This window comes from Procambarus clarkii, chromosome 42 (genome assembly GCF_040958095.1).
Source record: "Procambarus clarkii isolate CNS0578487 chromosome 42, FALCON_Pclarkii_2.0, whole genome shotgun sequence".
Lineage (NCBI taxonomy): Eukaryota > Metazoa > Arthropoda > Malacostraca > Decapoda > Cambaridae > Procambarus > Procambarus clarkii.
This window is the reverse complement of record NC_091191.1, coordinates 6,412,153-6,434,635: the sequence shown is the minus strand read 5'-3', so window position 1 is coordinate 6,434,635 and position 22,483 is coordinate 6,412,153. Positions and strand designations below refer to the sequence as shown.

Here is a 22,483-nt window from a genome sequence, read left to right as displayed (position 1 = left end):
TGAAAAACATTCGGATACAGCAACAAAAATCATATTTTTTTATATTAATTTTCCCAATTTGCATGCATAAGTTTCATTGTAGAAGTGCCAATGGTATTTGTTGTGTGAAGCTGTACTGTTACTGACCAACGTCTAGAATTCTGGGGCCAGATTCCCGAAAGCACTTACGAACGTGAACATCTTTCCTCAATCTTTGACGGCTTTGGTTACATTTATTAAACATTTTACAAGCATGAAAACTTCCCATCCAACTGTTGTTATTGTTATAAACAGCCTCCTGGTGCTTCGGAGCTCATTAACTCTTTAATAATTGGAAACAAAGCCGCCAAAGAATGAGAAAAGATGCATAGGTTCGCAAGTGCTTTCGTGAATCTGGACGTTAACTGCAGGTTAATGTATTATTCCCGCGTGAACGTCAACACTTAACGAGGGTGGTCACTGGTGCCGCGCCCTCACTCACCCGCCGGTTACCGTGTGACCCGGTTGTGTGTTGTGACCCGGTTGTGTTATGTGACGCAGTTAGGTTATATGACGCCGGTGTGTTGTGACACGGTTGTATTCTGTGCGCGGTTGTGTATTGTGACCCGGTTATGCTATATGACGCGGTTCCATTGTGATGCAGTTACGTTATAAGACGCCAGTGCGTTGTGATGTGGTGGTTGTATATTGTAACGCGGTTATGTTATATGAGGCGGTTCCTTTGTAACGCGGTTGTGTGTTGTGATCTTTTCTACCCCATCATAATGAGTCAGAAACGAAACCTAAAGGTATAGGATGGTGAGAGGTTGGGGCAGGTCGGTGTAACGCACAACAAAATAGCGCCAAATATGAATTTGATCACTAAAATGACCAACAAAATATTGCTTGGTGAATGATTTTGTGGGTAGATCGTTCAAAGTAAGAAAGACCAGCATAAAGCATTTTGTAAATACCGGGACTGTGAAATACAAGGGAATATTACACAGAGAGAAAGGCATTTTAAGACACTCAACAAAGTCCATGAAGGGGAAGAGGCTACCTTCTAAGCAAGAGGTAAGTAATGCATATTAAATGGCATTGTTATGTCTATCTAATATTATAAGCATATGCTTTTCTGTTTAGTACTTTTTTTTTAGGATGTAATTTTGGTAAATTCATTAAAATTGTAAGGATGTCTGAGGAACACACTGAGCGCTTGTAAACAATAGATCCTACAGAACTAATAATAGATCTAATGTATTAATTGGTCAGGTTCGATTCTTTCTCTTTATTTACTGGAGTTTATGTTAAATTACGTATCACTAAATGAATTGACAAAACATGAATTTTCTTTTTGTTTCACATTTTTCTCAATCTTGCAAAACTTCGTGAAAAAAAGGTGCTTTGCTATTCACAATAAGTTTTGTTGACAAACGTTTGTAATGACTGAGAAATCCTCTTATCACCAATGTTTCCTAATTTGTATATGAACATTGGTTAAAATAAATTTGTACTTTTAACACCTGAAACATGTTGATATTTTGTGATTTTGGCCATCGTCTCTATTTATAATAATGTTTTCAAAGTCGGTTAAATTACTCTACATTTGATACACGAAGACACTGAAAACATACACTATGATATGTTTTATAATGTATTGAGTCAGATGTATGGCTTTTATTATGTAGTGGTTAATGCCATTGTTACAAGAATTATCCCCCTAGTACCTTATATTTTTTATAGGCTTTCTATTACTATTAGTAAAATTGCAACAGAAATATGATCAACTGAAGGTTTAAGAAAAAGTCAGGAGTTACTGAGTTGGTATTTATTGCACAGGACATGATGCCGGTCCAAGAGGACCCTGGGCCACTTTACACCTAGGTTTGACAGGTGATTCACCAATCACCACACATAGATACACATACGCTTATCACCAACACAATTCATCGTAAATGTCAACTTAAATTCCATTTCCTTAAATATCACTCACTTGATATAATACAATATAAAACAGTTATGGAATACAGCTCCATTTTCATATCATGACCTGTTTCGGTAACTAGCTACGCCTCCCTACCACATATAGAATACAAGAGATAGCATATCTTGTACAATCTACACAAGGGTTAAATCTCACAAGAAACACGCATGTAAGGCTTGGATTGATCATTAATTTTTTACGAGTTTCTTAGTGATTTCCATACATACACTATTTACATTAAATTTATATATGGCAGTAATCCGGTTTCCTTAATTTTATGGAAGAAGATATTTTTTTATGCGATTGAAATTTCTGGCATCATGAGTTAATAATTTGTAAACACATTATTTTAAATCTTACATATGTTCCCAGGGTTTAACAGAACTGACAGTTAACTTTACATTTTCTTAGTTCTACAGATCACATTCCAGAGTGTATATACATCGCTTTCGTAATTCTATGACCACATTTCACCAACTCTGTTGGGCACAGAAAATATTATATAATCTAGTGATGCTTGTACTATCATCGATTGGAGTTATTAGTCTACACTCTACAGTTTGGTATGGCATTACAAACCTAATACACTCGCTGTATAATCTTGTATTGCATGAGGTGATCAGCTACACAGGGCCCTTTTCATTCACTTTGACCATCGTAGCCTCAAAACACGGGACCACAAAAGTGGAAAACTGTAGTTCTGTATTAATATGACTAGGACGTGGATCACCTACAAAAAAAAAAAAAACTAACACCTCCATATTCAAGTGGCACCCCAGGGAAGACTTAAAGATACCGGTTAGATGCCAGTTCACGGGAACTGGCATGTGTCTCTGGGATCCTTCCTTATTGTGTGGGTAGCTCGGTAGCCTGGTTGGTAGAAATACAGTTTTCCGCTTTTGTGGTCCAGTGTTCGAGGCTACGATGGTCCAAATGAATGAAATGTTAGTTCCCATCTTATTGTGGTTAACAATTTGTAGGCCCCTATATTGTATTTAGTAATCGACACCAGTCATCTATATTCGGTGAGGTGATCCACACCAGGCACCTATGTTGCACTAGCTATGAACTACAACACCTGGCATCTATATTATATGAAATAATCACATACATCAATACAAGGCACCTATATTGCATGAGGCGATGAACTACATCACCACCAGGCACCTACATTGCACGAGATGATCAAGCACATCAACACCGGGCACCTTATATTACATGAGGTGATCGCAAACACAGTAATACATGTCATGGTATACAGGAGGCCTCACTCTGGAAATACAAATGTTCACCCCATGTGTCAACAGTGGTGATCTTTATTAAATGTACACAAAAACAATCCATTCTCATATTATTGCTCTATTTATCCTCTTGCTATATATAAATTTAATGAATATAAAATCCTTTATTCGTTATTTTTATACAGATGTGGTTGATAAATATTATTTAGGATCAGACTGTAGACATGTGGGCTCTTAGTCCAGAGACCTCTGTTAGGCTACTTAATATTTAGTTGTATCACACGTCCCAAGCACCGTTCACGAGCATTATTTTCTGCCTCCGCTGTTCGACCGTATATAATAGTATATATATACATGGACAAGGTGTCAAGTCAAGCTTTTTGGTGAAGAAAATTAAATAAATATTGGAGGCGAGCGTATTCCTCTTTGAAAATAATGCAGGACGAACTCCACCTGTATTCTGACCAGTTGAACGCACCCCCTCGGCCTACCCTAGCAATGTGAAGAGTGTCGACCGTTTAATACCAGGAAAACCTAATTCAAGGTTCACAGAGCATTTATTTGTCCATTTGCGAGATTTGTAACTCTTACCTAAAACATTTCGGAAACAGTTGACGATCTCCGATGCGCTACTAGGTGGTCCGGGACCTACGGTTGGGTATGGACGACCTTGTAAAATTTCTGAGTTAGTGTACTGTTTAGTAAATTACAGACTAAGCTGCTGTCATCGAAGTGAATGATACTAATCTCGTAGGTGAACACTTATGTACTTGGTGAATCTTTTCCCTTATCTATGGCCTGTCGTACGTAACTGTGCGCAATTTGGGTTTCATTTATCGTATGACGTTATTGTTTATTTCCCTGGTGCGGATCTTCCGTTCCAGCATATAAAGTAGAATTTATCACTACTTCGTTTTTTTTATAAGGCGCTTTCTTTTTGTGCCAAGACAATCATGCCAGACACATTATAAGTGCTACAGTGTTAGTGAGTCCGTTAATGTACACACTTATAACTTGTGGCCTTCTATAGTAGTTCTCATTTATTTAGTTCAGCACCAAACATTGTTATGGGTTCTATATAACTATTGAGCACTCGATATGAAACACGATCACTATAATCTGACCAGCCAGATTATATACACATATATATATTTCAGTGTCCAGCACATTGTTGTACAGTTTAAAGAACGTATTCGTATTAGCCTTCACAGTTTTTGTTTCCTGGTTAAGATGGGATTTGGCCTCTCTAAAAATCCCACAGCAACAGCGGGTCAGCCATAGAGCGCATACCTTGTGTTTCTCGACGCTGACCGAGCAGAGATGTAACCGGCCGGGCGAACTCGTGTACTTGACGACGACGAGACTGAAGTAGTTGATCTTCCTACAGGCGAAGCTGTTGTATACGTCGATTTGAGCGTTGAAGATCTATACTTAGATGGCGATGCAGTGGTCGTGGGGATCATTGACGTCGGGGACATGTTTCCGAAGGCTGTCTTGTAGTATCGGAAGTTGGAGAACTCTTCAAGACCAGGATCAATTGCAGCTGTCCGCGACCTGCTGCTGTTGGAAAAATTAGTTGATCCTCGATTACCAATATGTCGACCTCTGGTGTTCGTGTTGCTGTCGTTGCTGCTACTCTCATTTGTGTCAAAAGATTTTCTATTGTTAAGGGTGATGGATGTATACTCCTGGTTCCTACTAGCAGTCGGGAACATTACTGGGTTCTGTCGAGATCGGGTGTTCGTGCCGAAGCGCTGCTCGTATGTGGTCTTTGTGGAAGCTGTCACCCCGGAGGAGTCCCGACGCCAGTCATAGTGAGCGAAGGGGTCTTCCACCCCTTCATATAGGTCGTCAACTTCGTCGTTGCTTAAAGTCTCTTGACGTACAGCTCTCGTCGACGATGTTTCAATCCTGTGAGGGTTTTGAAACCTAGAAAATCTTGATGAAATATTGTCCGAGGTAGATTCGTGTGACATTGAGCTAGAGACACTGACTACAGGTTTACCCACCCTAAAAGCTGGAGGAAAGCGGAGGGAAGGTCGTAGTGTTGTGATACGAGGAGTAGTTCTGGTAGTTGGCTGTGGAGTAGTGTCAGGCCAAGCGGTTGTAGTTGTGCTTGTTGTAGCCTTTGGGGTTGTGGTGGTGGTGGTTGTGGTTGTAGTTGTGGTGGTAGTGGTGGTAGGGGTGGGGGTGGTGGTAGTCGTAGTCGTAGTAGTAGTAGTTGCAGACGTTGAGAAAGGTGTGGGGATGGTGGTACTACTACTGTCTTGAGATTTTCCTTGTCTGCTTCTAGCTCTTTCGAATCTGTGCTTGTCACCAGTCATCATAATACTCGTAGTCGGGATTATTTCTCGCTTGGGAATCTTCGTATTCATCGTAGGCGTACTCGTAGTAGGAGGAAGAGAAAGGCTGCTCGTATTCGTATTCTTGCTGTGTCGTGGACTCGTCCACACGAAACAGATCGTTCTTGCTGTAATAGCGAGTGGACCGCTTGCAGTCGATGTCCCACCAATTCGTACAGATAAAGTTCTGCTGGTCGAACACCGTGTTGTTGGGACACAGGAACCGGAAGTCGCGGATCTGGCAAAAGAGACAGGAATAATTATATGGTCTTGGCATTATAGATGCGATTATATGGTCTTTGTATTATAGGTATAATTAGATGAGCTTTACAGAAATCATCTTGATTTATAATTACCCTTAGTATATGTGATTAAAAGTTCATTTATAGGACAATTACAGTCAGTTATTTATAAGTCAACAGATCCCATCTGCCTCGTCAATTTTGACCAGCTTCCAAATGAATGTTGTGTTGCTATATTAAATAATGGATATTAAGGCGTTAGGCTATTGGAACCACACAGTTGTAACCTCAATGCTGGTACGTCTCGGCTCACAACCCAGGGACCCAGATTTTCACACACACACACACACACACACACACACACACACACACACACACACACACACACACACACACACACACACACACACACACACACACACATGGGTGGTACGCGAACAAGGGGACACAGGTGGAGACTGAGTACCCAAATGAGCCCCAGGGGACGTTAGAAAGAACTTTTTCAGTGTCAGAGTAGTTAACAAGTGGAATGCATTAGGCAGTGATGTGGTGGAGGCTGACTCCATACACAGTTTCAAATGTAGATATGATTGAGCCCAGTAGGCTCAGGAATCTGTAAATCAGTTGATTGACGGTTGAGAGGCTGGCCGAAAGAGCAGAGCTCAACACCCGCGAGCACAACTAGGTGAATACATACACACACATATATGCCTGAGGACCATTCAGGCTTATATATATATATATATATATATATATATATATATATATATATATATATATATATATATATATATATATATATATATATATATATATATAATATAGTGTGTTTGTGCGAACAATCCTGAATGGTCCCCAGCCATATATGCAACTTGTTCGCATTTGTGTTGCTCACGTGGCTTCACAAAGTGAGGTGATTTGATAAAATAATTATGCCCAAGATTACCATCAAAGTGCCATCGGGATGATGGGCAAAAAGCCTCGGCAACCATCATCTTTTGTACGGTCTGATGATCGAGTGGTTAAGGTCTCCTGTACACCAGTTGCATAGTGCTCCTGGCAGTATGGGTTCGAGTCACTTCTGGTGTGTGGAGTTTTCAGTTATATAATATATAATCATTCCCCATTTCTCTCTCATCCTGAGAGACTCACACAGTTTACGTAACTCATGCTTCTTAGTGAAAAGTATTTACATAGTTTTTATTACGGGTGTAGCCAAGGCCGCGGGTAATGGCACCCGGCCCCACTTGGGCCAGACACCTGGAGACGACACCTAACCTTCCGCGTTACAAGTCATTATAGCAGACATTATAGTCATGTACGCACACACTCACATATCGGTAACACCGCTTCAGTAGCAAGCCTGGCTTAATGCTGTTTTCGATTATACTATAATTAATATACTGATACTATATAGTTATTATTAATATAAAAGATTGTGAAATGAAAGAAAGAGTGCATGGGGAGGGGAAATTATTTCATTTTTATTGATAAAAACAAGAAGTAATCATGCCCCGTAAGACCTAGAAACTTGAAGATATGACGCAAGTGATCTGGTGGAACGGGACACCCTCAGCCCCTGCACGCAGCCTCGCCTCCCTTGACCTCAACACCCTACTGTTTTTGCCACGTTGTTAAGCAGCAGCAAGTTCTGTGTCCACTTCTCTCTCAATGGAAAGCCAACCCTCAGCTCCACCCTCTCTCATATGTTGAAAACGGAAAATGTAGGATTTTTGTGGCACTTTTGGAAGCACAAAACGTGAAATTTTCAGATGTTTGCTCAAAAGATGGTATCCAAAGTGAGTGGACTATAAGCTACGTGTGCAGGTTATGATAACTAACTAGCAAGTTCAACGTAGATTTGATCATTACGGATAAAATGTGGAATAAATATAGTGGAGAAGCACTGCTATTTATCATTGGTTTAAGATCTAAAAAGTTTATGCTTAGCTCGTTTTCTTTAAAACTGTCTGAAGAATTTTTTTTTCTGTAAATAAAATTCTAGGGAGATACTCAAATGATTTTCGAATTTCATATTTCACATTTTTTATAACAATGCCTGAATTTACCTGAATTTATAATATATTGTATTAACGTAATTAAACGTAATGAAACCTGGCCTTAACTAGGCTGACAATACGTACGGTTTTCTTGCTCATAACTCTTGGCCGTTCCATCGTTTTAACAAATATGTAAATTTTGTCCCATTTTTAATAAAACTATAAATATAGTTTAATATTGGTTAATTATAAATTATTATTCAAAACCTATAATTGCAGATCAATATCATAGATACCAGTAATTCGTATAACCATGGAGTTGCGTTATTAATTCTTAGAATTAACAATGCGACTCAATATCTGCAGTCATTTATTCCGAAAATTAAAAATATATGTTGCGAACCCTTGCGGGTGTCAGGTGCGGCGGGTGTTCTGATCTTGTGTTAGTTTTTGTTGTGTTTGTATGCTATGTTTGTATATTCTAGGATGGTGGTTTAAACTTTATTCGATTTAAAGATTTCAATATATCCTTGCCGTGCTACAAGGCTAAACTGCAGTTTTAATGACAATCTCCAGAAGGAATTCAAATTGATTAGGCTGGACAAAGTGTGTTGTGACGGGACAAAAGTGGTATGCTAACATTGCTAATGTCTATTTTTCCGTTGCTCATGGAGGTAAAAGCGACATCAACCAACATCTACGTCTCCAGAAACAAGGATGCTGAAACGACTCTGCCTTTTAGTATGTAAATTTTACTCATTTTTTAGTATGTGTTCTGCACTGAAGAATAATTACAAGCTCAATAAGTTAATGTAATAAAACGTTTTTTATCGGCTTATTTTGTCATGAATAGGAAATATTACATAACCTTTTTTTTGCCATCACTATCCCTTGTTAGTCCCAAGGAAATATGGTCAGCCTAATATTAACCTAACGTAACCGTAACCTAGCCTAACCTAACCACGGATAGGGGGTGGATAATAGCACTAATTACGTAGTGGTTTTGAAGTCATTATCTCCAGGATACCTCCTCCCTGAGGACAGGTTTGTTTACAACATCCAGAAGCTTTGAAGTGAGTCCCAGACTGATTGATTGATGAAGTTTAAGCCGCCCAAGAGGTAGCACGGGCATGAATAGCCCGTAAGTGGTAAGTCCCCAGACTGTTCGCATAATGATTAAGTTTGCTAACATGTAACACTGTACAGAGAGAGAGAGGTGAATGTGTTGGTTGAGTATGACATGAGACGAGCGTCGGGGCGTCCGTCCAGAGGTGTACAAATGTTGTTGCCTAAGCCATGTTTGACTAAGCTTCTGGGCACACACCTTCCGCCTCACTCTTCATTGCCTACCAGTCAGGGTAAATGTGGTTGACCTTATTTCTCACAGAGGCGCTGAGAATGTAATGGGATTCAGAATTATTCCTTTTGTGAGTGAAAGAAAAAGTCGTTAATGAGGCACGACTTTGTTCGCGTCTGTTTGAAAAGTCCGCCACGCTGAGTTGCCAGATGCGCATCGCTAAGCGCAAATATTTCCGAGGCAAGGAGATGGCCATTTAAATAGACCGAATAATACATCATCTTGCTTTTTGTGGAAGCCTATGAACGAGGAAAGGCTAAAGGAGCTGAACCTCAACGTCCCTGGAAAACAGAAGAGGATGGGGAGACATGATAACCACCTACAAAATTCTCAGGGGAATTGACAGGGTGGACAAAGACAAACTCCTTAGCACGGGTGGAACACGAACAAGGGGACACAGGTGGAAACTTAGTACCCAAATGAGCCACAGAGATATTAGAAATAATTTTTTCAGTGTCATAGTTAATAAAAATTAATGCATCGTAGCATCGACGTTTTCTCTGCATCGGCTTTGATTAGTTAGGTTAGGTTTGTACGTTTCTGGCTAGTCAAAACAGTTGCATTTTTTATGGAGTGGTGAGAGAACAGGCTGCTCAATACGAGTAGATCAATCCTCCCAGTTTTCACTATTTATAAACAGACAATCACGTATTATGCAAAAAACTAGATACAAGGGCTGAGGCTTGTAGGCTAAGTGTTGTAATCGACAAGTAAGGGGGGGGGGTAGAAATAGCCTAAGCTACTCTATCCCTTTGAGATGTATTTATTGCTTATCTCAATAAACATACTTGAACTTGAACTTGAATCGACAAGTTAGTAGGGATTATTAGTTTCGCTAAGCAGCTGCGGTCTTAATCCCTTGACCTTTCTTGGATGCAGATTAATTAAAAACAGATTAAACCCAAGTTACCGGGCCATGCCGGGGTATTTGCTAGGCTACAATGAATGGATGGGAAACTTGAACACTCTTCAAACACTTCTGTTTGATGAATCAATTAACAATGGCGTTCTCCAAGCAGGAAGGATGCAAGTCACATCATACGCAAGACGGTTCGCCAACGGAGTGTATAACCTTCCTAGTCATAGGAAATGTAGATGTTTATCTCTCAGAATGTTTGGTAATATGTTTATTGTTTGTGATGTGTTTATATGTATGTATTAACACGATGTACTGAACGGGGTGAGAATAGCTTGAGCTACCTCATCCCTTTGTGTGTATTTTACCTCAATAAACTTATTTCAATTTCAATTTCCTAGTCATACCCAGACTAACGTAACCTAATCCAACCCCAAGCAAACATTACTTAATCCAATCCCCAATCTAATGTAACCTAATCCAACCCCAAGCTAACCGAAACCAACATAACCTTAGTCTAACACGGCCTAACCAAAGCTATTACATCCTAACCTAACGATATATAAGATATATTGTTATTTTAGATTCAGATACTCTGAACACAACGTTCCAAGTAGCACGGGCTATGGTGAGCCCGTAATGGACTTGTTATAAGGTATACGTTGTGGTGGTGGGGCTGACCTCCAGGGACCAGATTCACGAAGCAGTTACGCAAGTACTTACGAACGTGTACATCTTTCCTCAATCTTTGACGGCTTTGGTTACACTTATTAAACAGTTTACAAGCATGAAAACTTCCCAATCAACAGTTATTATTGTTATAAACAACCTCCTGGTGCTTCGGAGCTCATTAACCGTTTAATAATTGTAAACAAAGCCACCAAAGATTGAGAAAAGATGTACAGGTTCGTAAGTGCTTGCGTAACTGCTTCGTGAATCTGACCCCATTATTGAAAGGTATTGAAATGGAATCCTGTCACTGCCACCTGCTCGTTAAGGGAAGACAGCAGCTCACCGTACCCCAGGTGTGTGTGTGTGTGTGTGTGTGTGTGTGTGTGTGTGTGTGTGTGTGTGTGCTCTGGCTCTTTGGTCCCGCCTCTCAACCGTCAATCAACAGGTGCACAGATTCCTGAGCCTATCGGGCTCTGTCATATCTACACTTGAAACTGTGTATGGAGTGAGCCTCCACCACATCACCCCCTAATGCATTCCATTTGTCAACCACTCTGACACTAAAAAAGTTCTTTCTAATATCTCTGTGGCTCATTTGGGCACTCAGTTTCCACCTGTGTCCCCTTGTGCGTGTTCCCCTTGTGTTAAATAGACTGTCTTTATCTACCCTATCAATCCCCTTCAGAATCTTGAATGTGGTGATCATGTCCCCCCTAACTCTTCTGTCTTCCAGCGAAGTGAGGTTTAATTCCCGTAGTCTCTCCTCGTAGCTCATACCTCTCAGCTCGGGTACTAGTCTGGTGGCAAACCTTTGAACCTTTTCCAGTTTAGTCTTATCCTTGACTAGATATGGACTCCATGCTGGGGCTGCATACTCCAGGATTGGCCTGACATATGTGGTATACGTGTGTGTGTGTGTGTGTGTGTGTGTGTGTGTGTGTGTGTGTGTGTGTGTGGGCAGTGTGTGTCTCCTAGTGATTGAGGTTCTCCATCCTGTAATTCTTTGCCACTGGAATTTCTGTTGGCCAAAACGACGGCTGTAATGAATCTCGTTTTCTATCGCTGGTACAATACCTACGCAGTTAGGGTTGAGCTACCACACTTGGTGCAAGAAGGGGATAATTAAGGTGACGGTGGATAGGCATGGGCGTAACGGTGGTAACGCTAGAGAGAGACCGTAACGGTGATGAAAGGAGAACAATAATTAAGAGGTCATGTCGAAGAACCAATAAGAAAATTTATTTCAATGAAACTTTCTTTGAAAACTTGAAACGATAAGGCCTCAAACATGTATAATTTTAGGCACTGTAACAGTGGCAAAGATGAATTTGGTGACACGGGTGAGTTTGGTGTATATAGTGAAGGGAGGACGGGTTGTGTAGCGGTAGTAAAGAGAGGTGCTATAGGAGGCAGTGGTATGAGATCTTGGGTGGTGGCTGTGGTACAAGTGTGGTTGAGGTAGTCAACAATGACTAATGGCCTGTGGAGATAGATGGTGGTGGTTATAGATTAAGCTACTCGGAACAAGTTGCAAGTAGCACGGGCTATGGTGAGCCCGTAGTGGACTTACCTGGCACAGGAGCGGTGCTGTGTGGAGACTGGCGGTGGTGGAATATATGAGGGGTCGAGGTGTAGTGGCGACGGTCTGGGTAGACTGACGGAGGCACGTACTGTATTAAGGCTGGAGGGAGGTAGGTGTAAGTAAAGGGGACCGGGGACGCGTCCAGAGGGGTAATTCGGGGACGTCAAAACAAAGCCTGTCGGTGGTGGTTGTGCAAGAGGTCGGAGGTCAAGGGGCCAGCAGGTCTGCTAGTTGACGGAGCAGCTAGCGGAGCCAAGGCGAGTGGGTGGGTCCTCTGTGTTCGTGGTCAGCCTCGTCAGGAAGGTTGAGGGGAGTGTGCTGGTGGAGTCACGCGCCTCGCCAACGCGATGTATAAAGCCTTCAAGGTGATGTTTATCAAGGGTGAGGGAGGACCCCAGAGTGTAATGTGTAGATGACCCATGAAGGTGAGGGGCCCCACTTGTACTGGACACTGTCCTCATAAATGTGGTCACTCAACACAGATATGCGCAAATGTCTGGCAGCACTGCTCATACCTGATATCAGGTGAGTGTACCTATACCACAGTTGATACCAGGTGAGTGTACCTATACTACAGTTGATACCAGTTGAGTGTATCTATACCACAGTTGATACCAGGTGAGTGTATCTATACCACAGTTGATACCAGGTGAGTGTACCTATACCACAGTTGATACCAGGTGAGTGTATCTATACCACAGTTGATACCAGGTGAGTGTACCTATACCACAGTTGATACCAGGTGAGTGTACGTATGTACCACAATTGAGGGCCTATACACAGGCGAGTATAGGCACCAGCAAAGTTTGGATAAACTTTGTTTGAATAAACAAAGTTTAAATACACACACACAGGCGACAATTTCCCATCGATGCGAAACAGGATCCAGTTAGACTTATCGAGGTCACTTTGGACCCTCGGCTGATCTTACCTTACCCTGACCTTACCCGAGATGCAACCCACAACAGTTGCCCAACTCAGAGATACCTATTCTCAGCTTTTAAAGTCTAAGGTATCTAACCTTAGATACCTAAGTTAGTATTACCTATGTAATACTAACTGAACATCAGTTCAGTTACACCTTACATCAGGTGTAAGGAAACGCGCCCAAACATCTGGTTTTACCCGGGAATAGAAGCAGAGATCTCTGGGTCAAAGGTCATCGCTGAGAATAAAGGTAAGTGAGGAGCATCAGAGGGGTGACCGCCACGCAGGTGAGAGTGGATAACAGGTCAGGATACACATAGGTCAAAGCCACGAATACGGGTCATGAAAGGCGGAGCCGCACAGGTGAAACTCCAACCAGGTTGATCTCCAACCAGGTGACTGACGTGGACAACCTCTAAGCAGATGATGGACGTGAATGACCACCTACCAGGTGACAGACATGGGTGATCTAGGTGGCACAGTGCCTCCCATAAAAGGTGACACAGTGCCTCCCATAAAAGGTGACACAGTGCCTCCCATAAAAGGTGACACAGTGCCTCCCATAAAAGGTGACACAGTGCCTCCCATAAAAGGTGACACAGTGCCAGCCGTTAGTATCACCGGCAAAGTTTGAATAAAATATATTTATATATATTTTACAAAGTCATAAATTTGTACACGAATATAAACTTACAAGGAGTTGTGCAAGTGCACGGAGCAACTCGGCTACGAGCTCTCCTGTTGGCCTATGAAGAAATCTCGTAGTCAAATGTACAAATATATATTACATGCTGCCATTAATGTGCAAGGAAAGAGTGCAGAGCGGGTGGCTGAGGACTAGAGTAAGACTGCTAGGCTTCAAATATGACTGAGAAAGTCTTGCAGTAAGGCTAGGACGTGACTCTACAAACACTACTCTTGAAGCAAATGTCGAAGGTTTGTTGTAATGAAGGAGAAACTATATTTTTTCTCAATTTACAACATAAATAAACGTTAATACATTTATTATTTAACTGCAAACTTTAAGGCCATTTTTTCTAAACCTTATTTAGAAAATGGAACTTAAATAAATTGTTCTAATTTCAGCAAATGAACTTAAATTGATTATTTATATTTTGAGGTCATATATTTACACGTATTCCCAGGTAAGAATAAAGCACTGGCGACATGGAAAGGAAAAGTGATGAATGTCTATCAATGACAGCAACTGACTTGCTCATACCTGCCTCCCTGGCTCCCCCAGTCCCTGACTTTCCAGTTCCCAGTCACTGAACGTTTCAGTCCCTGACTCCCCAGTCCCTGGGCGCCGCAGACGTGTGTCACAGGTCAACGGCGGCAGCGAGGGTGGTGATATTTGCGTGCAACACTGGCACACGCCCACTGTGGCCTACTTCCACCTAGTAGGCCGCGTCGCCTCCACCCCAGACCTGGGCTGGTGCGGAGCTCAAGGCCTACTGACCTATGGAAGGGTATTAAGGCCACCGCAATACCTCATTGACTAACCAGCAAGTATACTTTTGTCAAGGAGTAAAGTAAACTCTGTGTATATACACAGAGAAGTAGAATACATGTCTCGGTGCATATACCTTTGTTGATGTAAACTCTCTCTCTCGAGACTTCAGTGAAAAGCAATAAAAAGAGGGTTGGAAGGGGAATTTATTTCTTTGATTCGATGCAGTTATTTTGTATAACTAGAAACGTCAAAAATGCAATACATCCTTCTTAAGATGTACTGATGAATTCTCTTTTAAGTACGAAAGTAATTAAGGAATTTCTCGTCTCAATTTTCCTTCGTGGTCTGATGTTGTCATAAATATATAATGTTTAAAATTTTTTATAAATGTTTCTGTAATAATGTGACTGTAATTGCTGACCTAATTATTGCACAACGCACTGCTGCGTTGCAGAACGTAGCCCAAACATCTTTGGTGTTTGAAGCAGTTGCAGTACATTAGACAACCGATAGTTAGAAAGGCGGAGTTCAAGAGCTAACAGTTCGATCTCTCTCTCGCGCGCATACACACACACACACACACACACACACACACACACACACACACACACACACACACACACACACACACACACACACACACACACACACACACACACACACACACACACACACACACACACACACACAGCACTGGTGTAAACACCATGTCACACAGATACAAGAGTAGTAAGTCATTCCTTGCTCCCCAAAACTGATTCCTTCAAACAAAGGACGATCGCCCCCCCCCTACATCACCACCCCCCCTCCCCTAATCTCCTCCCCCCCCAACCAAGACCACAATTGATTCTGTTTGCATGACTGTGCATTAAACAGACCGTGAAATTGTAGGAATATGTAACGTAATTGCAAAGGTTTTTTCTTCAATAAATTAAACAAAATCTATATACAGTATTTTCCTCTTGGAAATGGCGAGTGTGTGTGAAGTGTAGCCAGAATAAAATAACATTGCTGATGTTATAAAGTATATTAGTCAGATTTGTATATTAAGAACAAATCCACAAGGGCCGTGACGAGGATTCGAACCTGCGTCTGGGAGCATTGTATATTAAGCCTACGAATACGAACAACAGCTAATGTTGGTAACAAAGTCTTCGTTGAGACGCAGCAAATGTTACAAAAGTTGCATTAGAAAGTTGCTAGGACATGTACTAACGACTCCACTCAATTGCCAACTAACTTTGTCCAGAGAGGACACACAGACGGGCTGGCAGCGTGGCCCTATACCACAGCGATCATCACTGAGCTCAAACTCTGATGTAAGACTGTAATACATTAATGAAGAGCAAAGTTCCTTCCAACGACAGGAATATATCCACCAGCGATCTACATATATATGTATACAAGAGAATGTCTGTCCGATGTTGGAGGCCCAGAAGGTTGCGGCTAGTCTCGTTCAACTCCAGTGCCACCCGCCTGTTAGAAATAATACAGTCTACCCCGCCCCCCTTCATGTGATTATCAGAAAGTCAAGTCTGAAACGTTGGTTGTGTCGTCTGTAAGCTTATTGACAAGTTTCAGTGATTGATTGATGAAGATTAAGCCACCCAAAAGGTGGCACGGGCATGAATAGCCCGTAAGTGGTGGCCCTTTTGAGCCATTACCAGTATCAAGAGCTGATACTGGAGATCTATGGAGGTGCGACTGCACCGTGCGTAACGGGAGATGTCTCCCGTGGCAAAAAAAAGTTTCAGTGATTCGTTATACAATTTATCAGAGAGGGAGCATGGGAGTGGAGGGGGGTGGGGATAGAGACAAGGAAATGGGGGAAGGGGATGTTTGCAGTGAGGGGAGAGAGAGAGAGGGAGGAGAGGGGTGATAGGGGGAAGAGGGAGGAATGCTAGGCAGATGGAGAGGGTGGAGAGAGAGAGAGAGAGAGAGAGAGAGAGAGAGGTGACAAGGGGAGAGAGGGAAGGGGGGATATTGGTAAAAAGGGAGCAAAGGGGCGAGATTTTTTTCATTACAAAAAAATTGTAAAAATAATAATATCACATTTTTGGCCATAATAGGCAAATGTGTATGTTCGTGACGTTATAAACGGATACGGATGGATTTACAGAGAACTAGGATGGTACCCGTCACCCACGGTACCATCCCATGGTACTCCATCCCATGGTACACCATCCCATGGTACACCATCCCATGGTACACCATCAACATACACAAATATCACTACCCAATGTTGTCAACTAATTTGCAGTGTGAAGGACATTGAGAAACACATCCACACAGCAACGGCCTCGCTTCTTGCAGGTGAAGCGTTCGATTCCCGATGGTCCAAGTGATTGGGCACCATTCCTCCCCTCCGTCCTACCCCAAGATCCTTGGCTTCATATCTCGGTTATTAGTCGTACTGGCTTAATGCTATCTCCTGGTAATTACCTTAACTATCATCGAAAGTTATTACTGACATCCTCAAGGACAGACCCGGAATATCCTTGTGACTAGAAGCTGACGATAAAGATGGCGGTGAAGATGACAGTGACAACAGTGACCAGCACATCCAGTTGTTCCTCCAGCCCGACGTGAATGCACGCGGGCGCTCCGTTCTTTGCACAATGTTTGTGCAAAGTGACACAACACAGTACACAGTTCAAACACATGATGGTGTTCGTATTCCGTGTTTTGTTCACTGTCACGTGCACGTCCTTTCAAACCAACAATGGTGTGTACTCACATTAGCTCTTGGATCAGGTGCTGCTTGTCTATTGCTTGTCTATTCCGTCTTTGTATTATTATTTCTTGTTCAAGATCGTGAAAACAATGTTAGCCTCTCTTGTGTGTCCTCGTGAGAGAGGTTCAGAGTGATATTAACTCTTCGGTCTTTTTTCTGTGTGCGACTCGAGGTTGCCTTATGTCCGACCTCCTATCTCCTGCATTCCAGTTCATACATTGCACTTGCTGCGGCTAAACTCTAGCAGCCACTTGTTACAACCATTCTTCCCGTCCATCAGTTTCCTTACAGCTTCTCGCAATCTTCCGCAATTTATATCGTAGCAATGTGTGCATCATAAAGCATTGAAAGGGCAGAAGCTATCGCCTCTGAGAGATTATTTACATAAAAAAGGGTGAATGCCTTTTTTTTCTCTTAAATTCTGTAAGCGAGCCTCCTTTTGATTGGCACCTGTGGCGTACATCCCCATGCTAAGATACGGCCCCGGGGGCAAGACCACACTCGGGTGTGTGGTCTTGGGACTCCTGCTCCTGACTGACCTTATGTCTGTGAGTACTGAGGTCACTGTAGCAGCATCTTGAATGCCTGAACAGCCAGGAGAGTAGAGAGTATGTGGAGGCGTGTGGTGACCAGAATGAAGGGTCACCACTCACACGCGAAGACTGCAACATACAGGTGAGAGGAGCCACTCCGGGGTGCCATGGACCGTGGAGGAGACCCAGCGGCCGTGGGAACTGTCACTCTACTCCTTAGGGAAAGGTGGATTGACCCTTGGCCCTCCCTGCCCCTCTGGCCCTCCCTGGCCCGCCCGGCCCCCTTGGCCTTCCATGCCCCCTTGGCCTTCCATGCCCCCTTGGCCTTCCATGCCCCCATGGCCTTCCATGCCCCCTTGGCCTTCCATGCCCCCTTGGCCTTCCATGCCCCCATGGCCTTCCATGCCCCCTTGGCCTTCCATGCCCCCTTGGCCTTCCATGCCCCCTTGGCCTTCCATGCCCCCATGGCCCTCCATGCCTCCTGAACCCTTCCATCCTCCTAAGTCGAAAAGATTGAGGTGAGATGTACAGGTCTCGCAAGGGGACACATAAATCCTTGCTGAAACATGGCTCAGATCAATCTCCACTTAAACCTACGATAAGAACGGTAACCTCCTAAAATGTAGGAGTAAGACGTAGATCTTACGAACCCAACTGGCCTCTACTGAGGAGCAACAGATTCTGCAATATGGCAGAATGTCTTTTTTTCCCCCCCCCTTTTAGCAGTGTTGAGAGAGGTTATACTAGTGGGTGGAAGAGGAGGTGACGTATCTTGCCCCGACCTAGCGAGGTGCGGAGATGAAAGGTGCAGATGGGACGCGGAACGGAAGAGGAAAACTGAGAAAGAGAAGGGCGAGGGATGATGCAATGACGGAATAAGGGGAGAGGTAAGAACATGGCAGATAGGGAACTGTGAAGGATGGGGGAAGAGGGTGGGAATAGGAGAGGACGTGATGATATACTTCTGATAAAGATGGGTAGAAATAATAGAATGAGTTGATGTTGGATGCTGGGACCTGAGAGACTGCTGGATGCTGGGACCTGAGAGACTGCTGGATGCTGGGACCTGAGAGACTGCTGGATGCTGGGACCTGAGAGAGTGTTGGATGCTGGGACCTGAGAGACTGCTGGATGCTGGGACCTACGAGAGTGTTGGATGCTGGGACCTGAGACACTGCTGGATGCTGGGACCTGAGAGACTGCTGGATGCTGGGACCTGAGAGACTGCTGGATGCTGGGACCTGAGACACTGCTGGATGCTGGGACCTGAGAGTGTGTTGGATGCTGGGACCTGAGAGACTGCTGGATGCTGGGACCTGAGACACTGCTGGATGCTGAGACCTGAGAGAGTGCTGAGAGCAAGGAGAGAGAGAGAGAGAGAGAGAGAGAGAGAGAGAGAGAGAGAGAGAGAGAGAGAGAGAGAGAGAGAGAGAGAGAGTGTGGCGGTGGTGAATGAGCCTTGTATCACGCACGTGAAAGGTATTTACTAAGACAAAAACCCCGAGAAGTGAAAGATATTTATCAACCCATCAATAATAACCAGACGACACTGACGAGCCGCAGGTCAAAGGTCGTTGGGAAAAGTCAGAAAGTCAGTTCACTGTCTAGAGAGTTTGTAAGATGATGATAAAGAACTGTTGGAGATCACGTCTCTTGGATCATCGTCTCCTCGTACTCATCAACAGGATAACACAAGATAACTCTGACTTGTCTGAATTGGTTTTAAAGGCAGATGTAATTGGTTGTAGTGAAACGTGAAATTGGTTTCAAATGGACATTTAAGGTTTTTCAAAGATACTTTTTTTTGGTAGGTGAACTTAGTTTTCTTAGTTTTTTTAGTTTTCTTAGTGCTTAGTTTTCCTGCCATATATACTGACCCTACATGTGTGCATGATCGCACATACTCCTTAACCAATAGTGGTTATAGCATGTACTGGTCGAGCGAACATAAGCTGTTGTATTAAAAGATATTGCGTTTTGTACTATTGAAATAGTCCAGAGGCCACGATAAACTAGGACAAAGTAAGCTTTTAAGAGTTGATAAATGTTAATCTTCTTGTTTGAGGAGCTGTTCACTTGAGACAGTTAAGCAAGTCCCAGCTGTGTCTGGGTACAAGTGACAGGATGAACAACCCAGCGGGTTTTCTTCCTATTGGGGAGTGTTGTACATGCTGCTATGGCGGTATGTTCACTCACAAGATGAGTGGCGCTGCCCAATAAACTCGCCCCTCGGGGCAAAATTTAAATTAACTAAAAGTTTTCCTAACATGTCCTAGGCCGAAATAAGCAATACTAGGCCTAATACGCGCCATCTTAGGCCTAATATACGCCATCTTAGGCCTAATATACGCCATCTTAGGCCTAATATACGTCATCTTAAGCCTAAATTTAGCTCTTATATGTTCAATAATAGGAATAGGAAACTTTAGCATTGGTAGTGGGCCTTCTCGCGCCTTCTATAAAAATCAGTTGTACAAAAATTTAACTTTTGTGGGTGTAACGGTTCATTTGTGTACGTTCAAAACCAGTTGGTGTAAGTACTATATAATTTTCTGGATGACTGGTTGTACATACATGGTCGTGGTGTAGTGCGGGTGTCCTGAGGCTCCAAGTTCTAGCAACGAAACGATATTTGTGTAGCACACTTTTCCCCCCATTCACCGAGACAAAAAAAATAAAATAACCTAATTCTCGCACCTATGGACTACAAGTGCTGAAGTAACTGTGTGAATGGATTAAGATCTCGTCTCTACATCCCCGTGCATGGAGAGTAAAGCAAAATAAAGCTATAGTGGGAACTGTGGCTGTATTATATAACTTTTATATTTAGGGTGTTTGGGGTGGGGTGGTGGGGTGGCCTTGGGGGTGTCTGTGTCTGGCGGACACCGTACACGTGACGCGTGATGAGCTGTCGACACCATGACTGACATGCCGGAGGCCTTGTGTGTGTGTGTGTGTGTGTGTGTGTGTGTGTGTGTGTGTGTGTGTGTGTGTGTGTGTGTGTGTGTGTGTGTGTGTGTGTGTGTGTGTGTGTATTCACCTAGTTGTGTTTGCGGGGGTTGAGCTTTGCTCTTTCGGCCCGCCTCTCAACTGTTAATTAACTGTTTACTACTATTTTTTTCCCCACACCACACACACACCAGGAAGCAACCCGTGACAGCTGACTAACTCCAAGGTACCTATTTACTGCTAGGTAACAGGGGCATTCAGGGTGAAAGAAACTTTGCCCATTTGTTTCTGCCTGGTGAGGGAATCGAACCCGCGCCACAGAATTACGAGTCCTGTGTGCTATCCACCAGGCTACGAGGCCCCTAAAGTGTGTGTGTGTGTGTGTGTGTGTGTGTGTGTACGTGTTTGTGTGTGTGTAAAAAATAGCGCTGATCATAAGAATGTGAGTTTTGTGTTGGTCTAAAAAAATCTAGACATGCAAATGTTCAGGAAATGTCAATAATTGATGCTCAACTACGGAGCTCTCCCGCGCCTCAAGACGTCAAGTCCTTGGGGGTAGTGGGAGGTTATGGGGGGGGGAGGGTTGGTGGGATATTGAGGGTGGGGGGAGGGGGAGTAAGGGAAGGGGGGAGGGGGTTGAGGTGCGGGTGCCTAATTAGGTGGCACTTCGAAGACGTTCTTTTCAGTCTAGCGTAAACAACTTTCCAATGAAGACACTTGTCTAACTCTGGCCAAAAAAAACTTTCAAAGGAAAACAACTGTCTACCGAGGGGTCCCTAGCTGTCTTTTCCGGTAAATCCTCCCCAGACTTGGGCCAACGTCCTCGACTCACAACTCCAGGGATCCGAGTTCAAATCCCCGGGCAGGACAGAAACGATTGGGCACGTTTCCTTCCATCTGATGCCTCTCTTTACCTTGCAGTAGATAGGGACCCCGGTAGTCAAGGAACTTTGTGGGTTACGTCCTGAAAAATAAAGATCAGTTAAGGAGTTAGGTGTCAGACTAACAAAGTGTTGCTGAGAGCGTGTCAGGGTGCCAGGGTGCCAGGGCCCGGGTGCCACTAGGGCGCTGGGGGTGCCAAGGGAGTGCTGTTACTAACATGGCGGCCGGGAATTTTGCGCCGCGGAAGAACAAGGGAGGACCTTGCTTTGATGAGGGGTGAGCTCTTAACGTAAGTGTCTCCCGCTCTTGCTCTTGACAGCATGACCTCCCCCCCCTCTCCCGCCGTCCTCTACAAAAGATGGTCCACTCACTCCCCAGATGGTCCATGCACTCCCCAGATGGTCCACCCGCCCTACCCTTCTGCTACACAGTAAAGTAGTTTTCGAGGAACTCCTGGCCCCCCCACCACCCCCTCCTCACCCCCCCACCCCCTCCTCACCCCCCACCCCCTCCTCACCCCACGCCCCTCCATCATCCTCACCCCTCATGTCTTCCGCCAACATGAGGACACTTCTCACTCCTCTCTACCCCTCACCATTCTTCCCTCCCTCCCTCCCTACCCTCCCCCTCCTTGCTCTCCTCTCACTATCACTTGACCCCTAACTGCGTCGCCAAGACGACCCTGACCCTCCCCCCCTCCTCCCCCCACGCGGGTACATCATATATCTTTTCTTCCGGATATAGATATATAATTGTTTAGGGCGTGTTACA

General features: G+C 43.7%; 1 protein-coding gene across 1 annotated transcript in view; it reads right to left on the bottom strand.

The window, feature by feature from the left end:
• Positions 1–1,771: 1,771 nt before the first annotated feature.
• LOC123770393 (uncharacterized) overlaps positions 1,772–22,483 on the bottom strand; it is an 89,607-nt gene continuing 68,895 nt past the window's right edge. Inside the window, 2 exon segments of the mRNA XM_069339861.1 lie at positions 1,772–5,501; positions 5,503–5,763. Of these exon segments, the coding sequence (XP_069195962.1) occupies positions 4,455–5,501; positions 5,503–5,763 (1,308 nt within the window). The 3' untranslated portion in view covers positions 1,772–4,454.